Consider the following 12,392-nt stretch of genomic DNA (forward strand, 5'->3'; position numbering starts at 1 on the left):
AACCTGTTGCTGAATGCAAAGTTTATCCCACCACTAAACCAATGAGCACTATCACCTATAGCCCAGTTCCAAAAGCCTTTCTGAAACTGATCTGCTGCATTAGGAATTATCTACAATACAGGAGAAAAATTATATTTTGAGTCAGCCAAGGCATTATAAAAACTCTTACACCAGGACTGACTGACTTTCTTTCTTTCTTTCTTTCTTTCTTTCTTTCTTTCTTTCTTTCTTTCTTTCTTTCTTTCTTTCTTTCTTTCTCTCTCTCTCTCTCTCTCTCTCCCCCTCCCCCTCCCTCCCTCCCCAAGGACACCTACACTTTTCTTGATTGCAGAGACTTTTAATATATTTCTGACTTCAGATCTCAACATCATCAGCATTGTAAGAAAAATATGTGGGCACCAGTCACTTTCCCAGAGTTAAGTAAAATGTGGTTCAGCTCTGAGTGACAGTGGGCTTGGAATGCATTGGAGGAAGAAGGAAAAAACATTTAGAGTGGTTTCCTAGCACCTGTCCTGGGAGCAGATCCAGGTTTTGAAGGACCCAGGAAGGAGGTTTCTAGCGCTATAACTCCAAGACAGCCTCCTGTTGTGCCATCAGAGCCCTGATTTGTGACCTGTGCTTCCTGCAGGCTTCTATTCAGCTGTTACTGCTTCCAGAAATTATGGGCCAAACTGCTAGCCTGCAAAAGCTACCCGAAAAAGCATAGTTTGACCTTCTACGGCTTTCTCATAATAGTGTAAACACTGCACAGATCCTCGAGAGCCCAGTTGCTACATACATATCAGGGGTCCCATTAGCACGGACTTCCTTTTGTTTATTCAGTCACTCCAGCTGTTTGACAGGTGTTTGAGAGACCAGAACAAGCAGAGGCCAGCAAGCTAAAGGGAGAACATACAAAGGATCTTTACCGTCCCGGTTGGTGTCCATCTGGCGGAAGATTTTCTCTGTTCTTTTCTCGGGTGTCGATTCGTCTTCTGGCATCTTCATAACCGAAGAAACCATCTTGTAGATTGCCTAAGAAGTGGGACACAAGATGGTGATGATCACTGTTGTGATTCCAGAGACTACACTAGGATGTGGGGGGGGGGGGTCCGTGCCCCCATTCCTTTATGCTGGGCCCTAATTGCCTGTTCCTTTCCCATTCATTTATTCATCATTACTTTGGTCCCAGGGCAGCGAGACATATTACAGTGCTGGGGGAGACCTCGGCCTCTTGCCAATCTAATTTGCCCAAAGACATCTATGAGTACCAATTAGCATTTGCAGATTTTATGCCTGTTTGTGTCAAGGGTCAGCATCTCGAACCGCCTAAGTGCCCAGCAATGCCCCTCCTCTTGGGTGGCCCACAGCTAAGGGTGGGACAAATTTTATCTTAGTTCCTGATTTTTCCAATCTTAAATCCAGTCCTCCACATTTCCACATCAGTTTGTGCTGTGCTTTTTTTAAAAAAAAAGTTGTCATGAAAATGAATTAGCATTCTAATGCAAATTTTTCCTAATGTGGCAATTTTGTATGCAATGTTGCCATATCCAAAGCAATTTCCCCTAATATGATGTGTTTTCTGTATTTAATTTTCAGTAATGTGTGCATTTTTAATATGTATATGTTACCCTAGTATATGCATTTGCATTTGTTGGCTTACATCACTGAAGAACTGCATTGCAAAATTCAGAGAAGCACAAATTTCAAAGGGTGGCTGTTTTTCAGTTCACATATTGTTTTGGGAAGCGTGAATTAAGCAGGTTTGCCTTTAAATGTGAATGGAATCAAATGTCTCCTTCATCCTTACTTACAGGCCAACAGAACCAGCCTTGGTGAAATTTTAGGAGTCAAGCAAGACATGAATAAAATCAAGTTTAATTGTGACCATCTTACCTCTTTCATTACAGTAGTGCCTCGGTTTAAGAACAGTCCAGTTTAAGAACAATTCGGTTTACGAACTCCGCAAAACCGGAAATAGTGTCCCTGTTTGAGAACTTTACCTCGGTCTAAGAACGGAATCTGAACGGTAGAAGGGCACCAGCGGCAGGAGGCCTCATTAGGGAAATTAGGGAAAGCGCGCCTCTGTTTTGGTTTAAGAACGGACTTCCAGAACAGATTAAGTTCGTAAACCAAGGTACCACTGTATACCCCAAGTGAACAAGGTTTCCTTGGTACCCAACATGATGAATAAAACCTTTCTTTCTTAGTTTTCCAACGATGCTGTTTACAAAAACCCTCCGATTATTTGTTTGGTTTGATGGTTTGTTTGTTTTGCATTTTATACTGCAAATCATTTGAATACAGTGCAGAAAGCCATGCATTTATAAATAAATATGCACGTTTGTTTCATTTAAACTGGCTGCAAAATTCGAACTCTGGTGAAATATGTGAGTTAACTTGAAACAGAATTTTTAAAAGCCTTTTAGCGCAGGAAATATCTGCCCCTAGTTATTGATTTAAAATAAATTTTATTATCCTTTTCAATAACATATTTTCAAACTGGCACAACAGCCTAGCCACTGTTTTCTATGCTCCAATTACATTCCGATTAGAGTACTGCATTGTATTGTGGGGTAGGGGCTGCCTTTGAAGTCCTCTTGAGAATTTCAGTAAGTCCAGAAAGCTGCTACTTGGAACCGTCCAAATGGAAACGCTGATGTTTTGTTCAAGCAAGATTCTCCAAATTAGCCTGAAGTTCTCATTTATGCAAAATTTAATCCAAAATAGCTTTGCCTCAATAAAATATTGTCTTCATCAAACGACTGAATGCCACTTCTGGAAGATGTAGAACAGCAAGTTAAGTGACATGACAGGAGACAATGTTAATTAGGGACTGTTGGTGCAGCGCTGGGGGAAAGTGCAGTTCAATCCAATGCATGTTTACTCAGAAGCAGGTCATATTGAGTATAGTGGGGCTTACTCCCAAATAAATGTGCATAGGATTGCAAGCCTTAATTCCCACCAAGCTCACAACTACCCCAAATTTCTAGCTCTTTTACTTCTGCTTACCGACCCAGTACACCTTCCAGCCCTGTTATACTTTAAACAGAGAGGACCAATATGTGCACAGAAAGACATTTATCGGTTTAATGGAATATTAATGCTTGGTTAATATAATCAAGTATTTCTCTCTTGCCCCCATCAGCAGCTGGCATTGTAACAACAGTTTTCCTTCAGTCACCCCAAAGTTATAAAAAAATAGTGTGGGATGAGCAAATGAAATATTGGCATTAATTACCAGAAGCCAGGTGCAGAAACAACGGGCATATACTGCAATTAAATTTATTATTATTTGTTGGAGGGAACACCATTTATATATTTAAGGCTTTGTTCTATCCTGCCATTAAATTAATATTTTCATGGCAGCTTACAAAATATGTTAATTAAAAGCAACCATAAAACAAATAAAACCTTATCTGATTTGTGTGTGTATGTGTTTTTAATCAACTTTTTTTTCTAAAAAAATACCATTTTGATGAAGACTCCTAAGCATGTTAAAATTGTACCAGCTTGAACAACTGCTATCCCTTACAGCAGGCATAAGCAACCTTGGCTCTCCAGATGTTTTGGAACTACAACTCCCATGATCCCTAGCTAACAGGGCCAGTGGTCAGGGATCATGGGAGTTGTAGTTCCAAAACATCTGGAGAGCCAAGGTTGCCTATGCCTGCCTTACAGGTTCCAGAGGCTCTGATGACTACACAGAGCTCCCCAAACCATGAGGAGTTCTGTTCTTATCCATTTTGGAACAAGGAAGAGCCACCAGCATGAGCAACTTTGGATGCAACTGATCTCTGGTACAACGGGCTGCATCCTAGCTCAGCTGGTGTTAAGTCTCAAACCCTGTCTCAGTCAAAAATACCTCTGTGTGCCTTGTTCATCCCAGCTCAGCTGGCTGAGCCAAGGCCAATGTAAGTTCCCCCCAAAGGGGCATAGAACACTATTTTAAAGGCTTGTTTCCCCTCTGCCACACTTAGGCATAGCAGCAGCAGCAGCAGCAGCAGCAGAGATACCACTAAGCAGTGTTTGGGACTGGTGTAACTTTATACTGGCTTAACTTACACTGGCTTGTTTTATGCCAGCTTCTTATGCATAGGATTGCCCCTTAAGTCCGCTATCCTATCCTTTAAATCTACTGTAAAATGTGGTCTTTGCCCCTTAAGTTCGCTACCCTATCCTTTAAATCTCCTGTAAAATGTGGTCTACCGTGCCTCTCCAAAGGGATGTGGGTGGCGCTGTGGGTTAAACCACAGAGCCTAGGGCTTGCCGATCAGAAGGTTGGCAATTCGAATCCCCGCGATGGGGTGAGCTCCCGTTGTTCGGTCCCTGCTCCTGCCAACCTAGCAGTTTGAAAGCACATCAACGTGCAAGTAGATAAATAGGCGGGAAGGTAAACGGCGTTTCCGTGTTTCTCTGGTTCGCCAGAAGTGGCTTAGTCATGCTGGCCACATGACCCGGAAGCTGTACGCCAGCTCCCTCGGCCAGTAAAGCGAGATGAGTGCCGAAACCCCAGTCGTCCACAACTGGACCTAATGGTCAGGGGTCCCTTTACCTTTACTGTGCCTCTATCTATCTATCTATCTATCATCTATCTATCTATCTATCTGTCAGTTGATCTATTGGATTTATACATTGCCCTTCATCAAAAGATCTCAGGGTAGTTCACAAGATAAAAACACGAGATAAAAGCAGAAATAAATAGTTAAAATAGGAACAGACAAACAAAAACAACCCCACCTCCTTAAAGGAGGCACACAAAAAGGGCCTCAGATGATGAACACAGAGTCCCGGTGTGTTTATATGGGGAGAGGCAGTCCCTGCGGTCTTGCAGTCCTGAGCTGTTTTAAGTTTCTTCCCATTGCACACATACATTCTTTATTACAGCCCGAATACCCACAAAAACAGTTTCAAAAGCAAAATGCAACAGAGATACAGGGGGGAAAAGGATTCCAAGGCAGTCACTATGTTTTATCCAGAGCATGTTGGTTTCTATTTCTTCCCATTGCAACTTATCAGGGTGGCCAAGCGCCCCACTTTTCTATCTGATGGCATCCTTTATTTGAAGGGCTCTTCTGTCCAGTCTTCCCCACTATGGCAAGAGGTATTGCATTTCTATTTAAATTATAGCACTGTTTGCTAAATTGGCGCGCGCGCACACACACACACACACGTAAGTTTCATAAATCGTGACCCTGCAACCTACGACTGCTATACAAACTTACCCGAATAGGCAAACTTGCTCCACAGAGTTTACAGCAATGTGGAGCAGGTGAAAGATTGGCGAGTGCTACCTGCTGGGCAGGAGCAGATGCTCTGCTCCAGTGCTCCTCTAGCTCCTGCCATTACCTTGGGAAAATTTAAACCCAGCATGGCACAGGCTGTCAAAAGTAATGAAACTCAAGAGAAACTCCGTTGTGCGCATGAGAACAAGCTGGAGAGGCTTGCTATCTACGGCGGATGAGCTGCACAGCAGTCTTCACTCCAAATGGGGTTCAGGATAATGGATAGAATCAGCTACATAAGAATGTTAGAAAAATCCCCGCTGGATCCAACTAACACCCATCTAGTTCAGCATCCTGTGGATTCCGAAATGGACCACTGATGCAACCAGGGTCATTGTGCACCTGGATAAGATCGGGTGAATCCACTTTGGAATCTGAGCAAGGTAGATTCCTCCTCCCCTTCTACATATAGCTCAGAGTTCCAGGCAACCCCAGGAACACACCAGTATAAACAGCCATCCATTGGCTCACTTTGAAAGGGTACCAAGAGTTTTATGGCTGCTTTCTACTATAGTTTTTTTTTCTGATTAAACTCCCATTTGGAAACAAGAACGACAATGTATTTTTCTAACTAAGGGTAACACGGCTTTCTCTGAATCAGATAAAGTGTATTTTGTTTTATTTATTTTTCAAAGTGATAAGCTGCTCCACAGCCTGAGACCATCAAAGCAGTCAAAAATAAAGGGTCATGATAAAAAAGATAAAGATAAAATAAAATAAAATACACATTCTAAACACAAGAAAATCATTTCTACATATGTGCAATTAATATTCCATCAACAACTAAGGATTGGGGAGAGGGGGGATTACTTAAAGTGCACACAAATATTCCTTTATTAGTGAAAACTATATTAGAGGAAATTGCTTGCAATGATTGAGCGCGAAGGAGAAACACACACACACACACTATATATACAGTGGTACCTCAGGTTACAGACGCTTCAGGTTACAGATGCTTCAGGTTACAAACTCCGCTAACCCAGAAATAGTACCTCGGGTTAAGAACTTTGCTTCAGGATGAGAACAGAAATCGTGCTCTGGCGGTGCGGCGGCAGCAGGAGCCCCCATTAGCTAAAGTGGTGCTTCAGGTTAAGAACAGTTTCAGGTTAAGAACAGACCTCCGGAACGAATTAAGTTCTTAACCAGAGGTACCACTGTATAATTTTTTTCACACAGTCTTTCAAAATAAAAATTAGGAAACTAATGTGGAAATAGGGAGAGTTGAATTTAAGATTGAGAAAATGAGAAGTGGACAGAAACCAAAATGGACAGATTTGTCCATCCCTATTCATGAAACAGACAAGAGATCTGTCCTGCGGTCACAGAGATAGGAATTCTAGCTGACAAAGAGCCTTACAATTTATTAGCTTGATGTGTTGAACCAGAGGAAGGAAGCTGTTAGGTAAGACAGGACAGATCGTGAAGCTGAGGCTCCAATACTTTGGCCACCTCATGAGAAGAGAAGAATCCTTGGAAAAGACCCTGATGTTGGGAAAGATTGAGGGCACTAGGAGAAGGGGACGACAGAGGACAAGATGGTTGGACAGTGTTCTCGAAGCTACGAACATGAGTTTGACCAAACTACGGGAGGCAGTGGAAGACAGGAGTGCCTGGCGTGCTATGGTCCATGGGGTCACGAAGAGTCGGACACGACTAAACGACTAAACAACAACATTTGCAGTGACTGGTACAACTCCAGGGAGGTGCTTATTCAAAGATCTAGGCAGGTCTTGGGTGTTTTACTTTCCCGGTATGAGGAAACCTGTGGTCATCCAGACGGTTGGACTCCAGTTCCCATCATCCCTAAGCAATGGTCATACTGGCTAAGATTGAAGGGAGTTGGGAGCTCAACACTCTCTGATGGGCCATGGGTTCTCCAGCCCTGCAGTTGTTAAAGATGAGTCAGATTTTAATGTATTATATCTTAATACTGAATTAAACCTATGGAAGACCAAGAATACTGAAGGATTTATTGCTCAATCATTGTTCATTAAACATTCTTTCTTTTTCTTTTTCAAGGAAAGAACAAACATCTTGGAAGCAATACCTACCTGAACTATTTCCAACATCTCCGCCTTGCTGATGTAGCCGTTTCCATCCAGGTCATACATGCTGAATGCCCACTTCAGCTTCTGCTCCAGTTTCCCTCGGGATGTTACGCTCAAGGCAATGATAAATTCTCTGAAGTCTATTGTTCCGTCACCGTTCGCATCAAACGTGCGGAAGACGTGTTCGGCAAATTTAGAAGCGTCCCCGTAAGGGAAGAAATTCCCATAGATTTTCTTAAACTCCTCCATGGACAAATGTCCACTTGGACAGTCTCTCAGAAAGCCTTTGTACCATTCCTGGATTTCATGTTCTGTAAAATCTGTGCTTTCTAGCAAATCCTGCATGACTTCGGGGCGTAACTTGCTGTTCTGTTTCCCCATGTTGGCGTCGGGATCTTATCTAAGGAAGGGAGGTGGAGAGAAAAGCAAGTTAATGAATTGCTTACAAAACCGGAGGCCGATGATGAACATTGTGGGCCTTCAAACAGGGTTGATTTGCTGCTGGGAATTAACAGTTTCATTGAACCAGCTCAGGGTGCCTCATGGTGTAGCATCTCAAGCCAGGATCTCAAAGAGGCCTGTGCCTGCAAATGAAGACAAGCAGACCTTCATTGTTGACTAGGTAAAGGTAAAGGTAAAGGGACCCCTGACCATTAGGTCCAGTCGTGACCGACTCTGCGGTTGCGGTGCTCATCTCGCGTTATTGGCCAAGGGAGCCGGCGTACAGCTTCCAGGTCATGTGGCCAGCATGACAAAGCCGCTTCTGGCGAACCAGAGCAGCCCACAGGAACGCTGTTTACCTTCCCGCTTTGAGCGGTACCTTCTGATCGGCAAGCCCTAGGCTCTGTGGTTTAACCCACAGCGCCACCCGCGTCCCCCATTGCTGACTTTCCCCCCTCAAAAGCCACTTCAGGAGACTTTGGTGGGGGCATGAGAGGTTGCAGTAGGAAACAGCTGGGGATGTCCTGGTGCTTACAAGGAAAGCGCTATGTATTGCAAGAGGACCACACTTCAATTAAAGATTGATTGCAAAATATGGAACACTGCAAGTTCCTGTACAATACAATGATATAGGAGGCTTCAATAAAATACAGTACCAGCTTTAAAAACTGAATACTCAGGACTGCCACTAAGATTTCCCCACTAGTCATTTGAATCAAATGTGCAAAATTCTGTCTCTGAGTCTCTCTGGCCAAAATAACTGTGCCCCCCCCAAGTCTTTCTGCTTTCTTCATACAAGAAGATGAAATTTCTTGAGGTGAGGGCCTGGGCAAGGCAGGATCAGCCCAACTAACAAGGCTTTGAAGTTGTCTATCAACAGCTAAACTCTGGACAGCAGACTGAATTGTCACCCGGTGAGATTTCCTTACTACAATGGAACATTTCCTTACTACAATGGAACATTGTATTTCTATTTAAGCTACTACACTGATTTCTAAGTTTGCATTTGTACATATAAATCAGCACACACACGTTTTATGCAAATCTGCGTCTTCTGTTGTCCTCCATTTCAAAAGTGGCTGAATGTCATGAAGGATACTGGCACAGTTCAAGAAGGATACTGACAAGCTGGAACGTGTCCAGAAGAGGGCAACCAAAATGGTCAAAGGCCTGGAAACGATGCCTTATGAGGAATGGCTTAGGGAGCTGGGTATGTTTAGCCTGGAGAAGAGAAGGTTAAGGGGTGATATGATAGCCATGTTCAAATATATGAAAGGATGTCATATGGAGGAGGGAGAAAGATTGTTTTCTGCTGCTCCAGAGAAGCGGACACGGAGCAATGGATTCAAACTTCAAGAAAGAAGATTCCACCTAAACATTAGGAAGAACTTCCTGACAGCAAGAGCTGTTTGGCAGTGGAATTTGCTACCAAGGAGTGTGGTGGAGTCTCCTTCTTTGGAGGTCTTTAAGCAGAGGCTTGACAGGCATATGTCAAGAATGCTTTGGTGGTGTTTCCTGCTTGTCAGGGGGTTGGACTGGATGGCCCTTGTGGTCTCTTCCAACTCTATGATTCTATGATTCCTGCATTGCAGGGGGTTGGACTAGATGACCCTTGGGTCCCTTCCAACTCCTTGATTCTATGATTTAGTGGTAGAACATGGCCTTTGCATGCAAGAGGTTCTTGGTTGAATCCCCAGCAACTGCAAAAGTGGGGAAGATTCCCACTGGAAATCTTGGAGAGCCACTGCCAGTCATTGCAAAGTTTGTAAATAATGCTGAGCTGGGTGGTGGACCAGTCGTCTGACTCAGAATTTAAGCAGCTTCTTCCTACCCTCTTTTGACAGCTATATATATTATTGCAAAATCATACTAAGCACCAATTGGTCTAGCAATACTAATCTGTTGTAAAAATTACATTTCCACTGTAGAATGTGGAATGTTATTTCAAATACCAATACCAAGATTATGTTCTTCATCAGGCTCCTATAAATATTACAGTCAGAAGCTCATGAGATTACTTTTTCCTTATGCATAATTCTTTTAAGGTAGAAATCAAAGTTATGGGATGTCATTAGGACAGAAGATTAAGGATTAAACATGAAATGTATTTTTCATTCCCTCCATATCCCTCATGGGTCAGGTTTCAAAACCAATTAGTAGCTATAAATTGGTTTAGGCAAGATTCTTTAAGAATCTCTTTTTTAAAAAAGCCCAGCCAATAAGAAGTATAGCATTGATAAAACTGGAAAGCCTTTTCTCCTTAAATTAACCATTAAATACACAAATGCAGCTCTAATATCCAATTTTTTTCAATTAAATTATCAGAGCTACTTCCATCGAAAGAGAATTGCTACACCCACGTTGCAAAATGGGTCCAGCAAAGAGCAGTGCCTTCAGCCATTAAACATTGTTTCAGAAGCCAAACTCTTAAAGGGCAATTTAATTAATTGTCCAAAGAGCTCCAAAAACAGGACACTTAGAAAGAGCCCCTCGATGCCATTGTTGTTGTTGTTGTTTTAAAAAATCCTTTGGATACTGATTATTCCCCAGTAATTAGGTTTGCCATCTCCCAGGACATAACTACCTTATGGAATACATATTTTTTTCTGTGATCAGAAAAAAATGAATTAGACAAATGAATGCCACAAATTGTGTATTAAAAGCACATTTATAATTAAGTGGGGGCTATCAGCAAGTTGTGTACATGTGACTCTGAAGGCAAAAACACTGAATTGCCCCCACCCAGCAAATCTTCTATTTTTCATTCCATAAATATCCCACCTTTGTTGAATTTGGAAAATTGGAATAAAATGTATTTAAAAAATATATATATATATCCCACCTTTGCTCCAAACCTTTGAGGTAGGGTAGCCTGAGAAGTGGTGACTGGCCTATGGTCACTGAGATAATTTCATGGCCCAGGGGTTCCCAACAAAATTTTCTCGAGGACCCCTCATCGAGCCGCTATTGTGACAAGGACCCCCATTAATTCCTAATCCTAAAATTAAAAAGTGAGAGCCAAATTAAGAGTCTTTTTATATTTTATATTTATACGTTTTTTACAGTTCTTCCTCTTCATCTGTAGGCCTTTGTCGTTTTAACGAACCACTTTTTAACCAACGGCCCATTTTAAACTACGCGAACTGTAGCTTCTGCGAAAAACAATGCTTTGTTTACAAACACTACTGTTTTGCAAAGAGGCAGCGCGCGCCAGGGAGGAGGGAGGGGAATGAAGAAGACAGGGTACCTGCGCAGTAGCGCACAAATGAAGCCGACGCGCGCAAAGCATCTTGGGGAGGTGAGCGTTAGTAGAATGCACGCGCTGCCTCTTTGCAAAACAGTAGTGTTTGTAAAGCGCCACCTAACGGCATACAGCAGAACTACTGCCTCTATCTAATTCTAGTTTTGCGCTAGACTCTGCTCATGCAGGAAGCGGCCAAAACAAAAAATCTGTCATCATACGAAATATATTTAATATATTTTTTATTCTAATAGCATCTTGCGGACCCCTCTGGCATAGCTCGCGGACCCCTGGGGGTCCCCGGACCACCTGTTGGGAACCACTGTGGTCGGGGAAGATGGGAATTGTAGTCCAAAACATCTGGAGTTTGGGGGTGCCTGGCCTAGGATCACAGATTGCCTGCTTGAAAAGGCAAATTGCTCAGCCAATCTGACCCCTCCTTCCAGGAGCTCATGGCCACACTGAACACAAGCCTCTCACTACAGCCACTTACAACACATCTGCAGTAAAGTGTTTTCGTAAACTTTGGCTCCAGAATCATCACAGCTAGTGCACCAGGCATTTGGAGACAGGCATAGTTTTCTGACTGAGCTCCCCAGCCAACAATCAAGAACCATATTTATTTATCACAGGGGTAGTCAATGTGGCACCTTCCCAGGTATTGTTGAATTGCAGTTCCCATCATCCCAACCCACTAGCCATGCTGGCTGTGGCTGATGGGCATTGTAGTCGACAAAATCTGGAGAGGACCAGATATTGAGTCACTGTGTGAGCAAAGTCATCTGGAAAAGGGCACAGACAGGAATCCAGCAAATCACTGTCCTAGCATCACCTCTTAAGAGTGGATTGATCCTCTGAAGCATTTTGCTCTGTGGTGACAATTGCACATCTCCTTTGGACCCCAACAGTTTGTTGGGTAGGTGTGTGTAGGATATTCCCCTTCTACTTCCCCTTCCAAAATACTTGCAGTACCCTTGTAGAATTAGACTAGGCAATGCTGTACATAATGTGGGCTTTCACTGTAGCGTTCACTGCTTTGTACTTAATTGCCTTGAGCTGCTTAATGATGCTCAACATGGCTTCCCTGTTCAAACGATGCACCTAGCGACATCAATATATTTTCCTCTCAAACAGCTTCTTCCTTTCTCTCCCAATAGCTTCTAATTCTGATGTCTCTGGGACTTGATCGTTAATGCAGACTCACTCCAACAGCGCACAGTCAATGCTCTGCATCTCATCATGTCCTGCACACCACAAACTCTCGCTCTCCGAGGTAGGAAGCTGCATTTGACAATTAACACTGCGAACCCAATCCAAAAGAATGTGTGTCAATAATTCACAACAGGCTATCGGGGTATATTTCAAGCTCTCCAGTTTCTCTCTCTTTCTCTATCTTGT

The 12,392-nt window shown here is 42.9% G+C and overlaps 1 protein-coding gene across 4 annotated transcripts in view; it reads right to left on the reverse strand.

Moving 5' to 3' along the window:
• The window catches only part of NCALD (neurocalcin delta), a 72,897-nt gene that overhangs the window by 14,652 nt on the left and 45,853 nt on the right, over positions 1–12,392 (reverse strand). For all 4 annotated transcript variants that reach the window (XM_035125610.3, XM_035125611.3, XM_035125613.3 and 1 more), the window contains exons 2-3: positions 7,316–7,712; positions 909–1,014 (exon numbers count right to left, since the gene is read on the reverse strand). In XM_035125610.3, the coding sequence (XP_034981501.1) occupies positions 909–1,014; positions 7,316–7,693 (484 nt within the window). In that variant the 5' untranslated portion in view covers positions 7,694–7,712. The remainder of the gene's footprint in view (positions 1–908; positions 1,015–7,315; positions 7,713–12,392) is intronic.

The sequence above is a fragment of the Zootoca vivipara genome, chromosome 8 (genome assembly GCF_965207765.1).
Source record: "Zootoca vivipara chromosome 8, rZooViv2.hap1.1, whole genome shotgun sequence".
NCBI classification, from domain to species: domain Eukaryota; kingdom Metazoa; phylum Chordata; class Lepidosauria; order Squamata; family Lacertidae; genus Zootoca; species Zootoca vivipara.